The 4,988-nt window shown below is 57.6% G+C and overlaps 1 protein-coding gene across 1 annotated transcript in view; it reads left to right on the top strand.

Moving 5' to 3' along the window:
• The window catches only part of LOC118451634 (H(+)/Cl(-) exchange transporter 7-like), a 22,568-nt gene that overhangs the window by 6,236 nt on the left and 11,344 nt on the right, over nucleotides 1-4,988 (top strand). The window contains exons 2-5 of the mRNA XM_035889692.1: nucleotides 746-749; nucleotides 821-870; nucleotides 3,554-3,625; nucleotides 4,826-4,897. Of these exons, the coding sequence (XP_035745585.1) occupies nucleotides 746-749; nucleotides 821-870; nucleotides 3,554-3,625; nucleotides 4,826-4,897 (198 nt within the window). The remainder of the gene's footprint in view (nucleotides 1-745; nucleotides 750-820; nucleotides 871-3,553; nucleotides 3,626-4,825; nucleotides 4,898-4,988) is intronic.

Here is a 4,988-nt window from a genome sequence, read left to right on the forward strand (position 1 = left end):
CCCGTGACGCTGCTGCCTGACCTTGGGGAAGGTGGTGGCTGAGACCTTCTGACAGATTTTTTTTTTTTTCTTGTTGAGATTGATCCTGAGTTTGCTCTCACCCGTCTCGGGCAGTGCTGGAGCGGGTGGCAGCGTGATGAAGGGACCTCCGGAGGCATCCAACCCAGCCCCTGCTTAAAGCAGCAGATCTGTTAGACCAGGGCCTGCCCCCAGGTTCAGTGTGCCACCACCCTCAGAGTGATTTGTCTCTGATGTCTAAGCAGAAGTTCTCTTGCTGCAGCTTGTCTGCTGCGTCTTGTCTCATCAATGCAAAGCTTTGAGGAAAGTCTGGCTCCATCTTCTCTGCAACCACTCATTAGGCGACCTCAAGATCATTTCCCTGAGAAGCCCCAGCTTCTCCTTGTATGTCTTACCACATCCTCCAGCCCCTGGCTGTCTTGCTGGACTCACTCCTGTGTGTCTGTGCCTTTCTGGTCCTGGGGAGCCCAAACTGGGTGCTGAGTCCCCGCTGTGCTCTGGCAGATGCCAAGTGGAGGAGTGGGATCCCTTCCCCGGACCTCCTGGCTGTCATCTTGCACCACCCAGGAGCTGGTTCACTGCCTGTGCTGCTGACTCCTCTTCAACTCATCCACCACCTTGCCACAAGGCTTTTTCAGCAAAGCTGCTTTCTAACCACCGGGGCACGTCCATCCCAGGTGCAGGACTTTGTATTTGCCTCTGTTGAACTTTAGGGGCTTTCTTGCAGCCTGGTGAGTTCCCTCTGAGGAGCAGCCCTACCCACCAGCGTACCAACTGCCTTGCTAACGGAGGCATTAAGCAGCATCGGTCCAGATCAAGGCTCCAGACAGCTCTTTGCAGAGCTCAAAATGGGTAAGGAGTCAGCTTTACTGCCCAAATGGGGCGAGTGCTGGGTGCCACTGCGGCTCACACGCCGCTGGCCCAAGAGCCTCTCCTGGGACAGGAGAGCTGTTAAACCCTCTGCGTCCTCTGGGTTTTGGCAACAGTGCTTGTTGTTACGTGGAGATAATTGTACTGCAGTCACACCAAAATCATATGTATCTAGGATCAGCAGCTGTCTTGGCCCGAGTTTGAAAAGCATCCAAAGGAGGGTAGTACCATCCATGTGCTGAGTGAATCTCTGAGCCGTGCACAAATAACCTTCTGTCTTGGCTCCTGGCTGCCTGAATCCCTCCCCGTCCCTCTTTATAAAAGTCAGGTGCTGATGGAAGTAGCTTTTTCCTGTCCTCCCGGCATGTGATCCCTGTGCTGGGCGAGACTGGAGCCAGCCCTTTGCTCGCAGGGTGACTCTGCCCTCCTGGATGCCGGGGGAATGCCAGGACTTAGGGGGAAGGGGGGGCATGTTAAAAACACTGCTTGTCTAACAAAGTTCAGCTTCAGGTCCAACTGTAGCTCCTTTCCCTCCATCTGTGCTTGGGTCTTGCTGCCGCCTAATCCAGTGGGAATGGAGCTGCCTTGCCGTGGCTGCTTGCTCTGTAGGGAAGGGGTGTAGGGGGATTTGTCACCGGTTTGGCCCTACTTGGTCCTTCTGCAGACCCCAGTGACTAGGAGAAGGAAGATTTCCCTGAAGGGCTGGTCCCGTCTCAGGTCTGAGCCCAGGTGTGAGCGGGGGACATGGTGACGGTTTCCATCTCCTTGCCTTGATCTTACCCTGAACATGTGGCGTCTAATGGGAACCTTTAGAATTTTGTGTTTCCTGAAGCTGGGTGGAGGGGAGTTCCCTTGCAAGGTCTCAGCTTTGTTCCTCCCAGGGTTTCAGGGTGAGGACCCTGTCCTTCCCCCCTCTCCAGGATAGCGGGGGCCCAGCTGGGACCTCCACCTGCCCCCGGAGCGGCTGGGCACCAGCGGGCACTGACACGGGCAGTTCCTGACTCCAGCTTGTGACTCTGCATAAGTTCCCAAAGTTCCCATCTGCCTCCCCCCGGGGAGGTGACAGCTTTGGGTGTGCCTGGCCCGTGGTGGTCTGCTCCGACCGCCAGGAAAGTCCGCCCAGGTCCTTTCCATGGGGATTGCGGAGCCATCATGGACCAGAACCAGGCTGCTCTTGGTAAAAATGTGTCCAAAAGCTGCTTCCTGGAGCACCTTGTGCTCAGCCCCTCCTGTGGGCAGATCCACAGCCCCTCAGCTCCCTTGCCGGGGATGCCCCTGCCTGCCATGGCTCAGGCTTTTGGGGGTGGAAGGGCACCAAAAAGGGTTTGGGAAGCTGGAGCAAAACCCGTCTGCAGGTCAGGGAGTGAATTGAGAACATGGAGCAGACGGAGAAATGGGAAAATAGGTCAGGCTGCAAACACAAAAGGATATTCTTTGTCTGTGGTGACGCGCATGGCTCCCAGCTGCTCTGGCCTGCACGTTCCAGACGGGATCGGTGGGGATTAAAGCAGCACGGGCTCGATCTGGGATCTACTGGCTTGCTGGCAAAGAGGGAGTGATGTGCCAGGGCCCCGCTGTTCCTCACCATCCCTCTTTTATTCTCCAGTCCTTTAGCCTGGCAGCTGGGGAGGGGTGAGGCTCCAGAGGGGAGGATCTTAATGTTGAGAAATGGATGTTTGGGCTGTGCTTAGAGGCAGTGCTGCTTGCACCCTTGTGCATCCCTGTGTTTCACAATGGCAGCTTGCCTGCTTCTGCTGAGTCCCCTTGCAGCACTGCCCAGCCAGACGAAAGACAAGAGGTGCCCCAAATAGCCCAAAACCTCCCGTCTTATGCAATATCACTGCCAGTAACAAGCCTGAGTGGTCACTAGCGAAAGGAGAACCCATCTCCCCAGAGGGAGACGCAAATGCTTCTTCCCAGCATCGTGCTGGGGCTGGCTTGGAGAGGCACCGGCGTCCCCGGGGCTGCACAGAAGCAACGTGCCCCGCTTCCTCTTGTCTGTACTGGCTGGCAGCCGGCCCGGATGTCGCTTCAGTCCTGGGTGCTCAGAGGGAGATGAACGTGCCGATGTGCTTGTCTCCCTGGCTGGGAACCGCTCCCGTGGAGCAGATGGCAGAGCCAAACGTGCTCTCGGCCATCCCTTGTTGCTGGCCGGCTGTGCGAGCTGAGGGATGGCCCCAGCAGGTCTTGGTGTGCTTGTGACCATGGAGGTGGCACCTCCTGTTTGGGGGTCTGTCCCTCCCCAGCTCCAGGGCAGTGTGGAACGTGCTGCTCGGCACGGGGTTGCTGGCTGTACGGTTGCTGTGCTGGGGTGCCAGCTGTTGGTGACTCTCGCCAGCTCTTGGGGCTGCCGGCTCGCCAGTCCCGCGGGCACCTTCCCTGGGGCGAGCCGGCTCTGCCAGCTAACAGCTTGCAGCAGCTTGCCCAAACCCCAGCAGGCTGCTGCCGCCTCGTGCTCCCTCTGGGGTTGTGGGTCCCACCTCCTCCGTGTGTCCTCCGAGAGCAGTCCTGTGGGGGTGCCGCAATGCGGGGGGCTCTGGCGGTGGGCAGGCAGGCAGAGCTCGGTGAAGGGCACAGAGTGCAAGCACCCGCGTGCCTGCTCCTTCCTTATGCCAAGGCTTGCAGCACATTTGGGGATTGACCCTGTTTTCCCTTCTCTTCTCAGTTCACTCCTTCCTCCTTCCTGCGCATCGGACAGCTGAGCAATGTGGACCTCAACGAGGACATCCGTGAGCTGGTGAGTGACATGGAAAGGGGCTCGCCGTCCCTTCTTCTAACACCACTAATGGCTGCTTTTGTTCCGCCCCTCACATCCCACTGATCCCAAGAGGGCTCCAGCCCTTCCTCCTGGGCTGGGCGACCTTCGTGGTGCGGGCAGCGGCTGCCCCCCTGCCTTGACCATTGCTGCTTCCTCGTAGCCGCAGCGCTGGCCCAAGGACTTCGTGGTCCCCTGCACCTCTCTGAGCGCCCATACCAGCCTGCTGGCACAGGAACCTTCCTCCTGCGGGAGCAAATGTAGAATGTAGTGGTGTGGGAAGGGATTTCTTTCTTGTCGTGAGAGCTCCAAGCTGCTTCTCTTGCCTGCCGCCCAGCTCTGCGCGAAAGGCAAGGGAGGGGATGTACAGCGGGACAGCAGCTGGGGGAAGATGTCTCAGCCCTGGGGACAGGGTTAGCAGCAGACGGGGGCATCGTGTGAAAACTCTCAAGTTACAAGTTATTCCCCCTCCACGCACACCTGAGAAGCTTTTCTTCCCCAGGTGCTCCTACCTCAGCTCTGGAGCTGTAGGAAGAGCAAATGGCAAGAAGGCTTTTGCTAAATATTTCTTTTGGAATTCTTAAATGGGAAGAAATATATCTTAATCCGGCGCCTCGGAGGAAAGGCTGGGCTGGCTTTGGCCATAGCTTTAATGCAGGGAAGGGTGCAGGGTGCCACTGCCTCCGGCATCCTCGGTAAATGCCCTAATTCGGGGCTGGGAACAGCTTGCATAGTCAAAGGCATTTGGGAAACAGAATTTGGTTTCTGCCCAAAATCACAGGCCTGCTTGAAATAGCTCCTTGGTTTAAAAAAAGCTGAGGTGAAAGGTTGCCCTCCGCTGGAGCACAGAGCCGCTTGGCGGCAGCGCTGGATCAACATGGCCGTGTGGTACCCAGCTGGGCAAACCCTCCATCTACCCATGGGGAAATCTCCTTCCCAAGGGTGGAGAGGCAGTGGGCAAGGGTGCATGCCTGACAGCCTGTTCCAGCTGCCTTAAATCCCATACATCCACCAACTGGTGGAAAATCATCCTGGATCCTGGCCTGCTGGGCAGCTTGCTCTAGGGCCTGGGTCTCTGCAGTCCTTCCCACGTGAAAACCAGCATTAAACCAGCGGTTATGTGACAGAGAGGGGGGCTGGACTTGGACCTGGCCCTTCTAACCTGTGCATCACGTCCTGCAGGAGACAGAGCTCCCTCGGCAGTATCCCAATGAGATCCCCCACAATGAGAAGCTCCTGTCGCTCAAGTACGAGGTAAGTGCCCGTCTCTGTCCCTCGTTTGTGGTCTCTGGGATGCAGTGAGTGAGGTTACATGAGGCGAGGGCTTGCAGCCACCCAGCTAGAG

The sequence above is a fragment of the Egretta garzetta genome, unplaced genomic scaffold, assembly GCF_000687185.1.
Source record: "Egretta garzetta isolate BGI_Z169 unplaced genomic scaffold, ASM68718v1 scaffold372, whole genome shotgun sequence".
Classification (NCBI taxonomy): domain Eukaryota; kingdom Metazoa; phylum Chordata; class Aves; order Pelecaniformes; family Ardeidae; genus Egretta; species Egretta garzetta.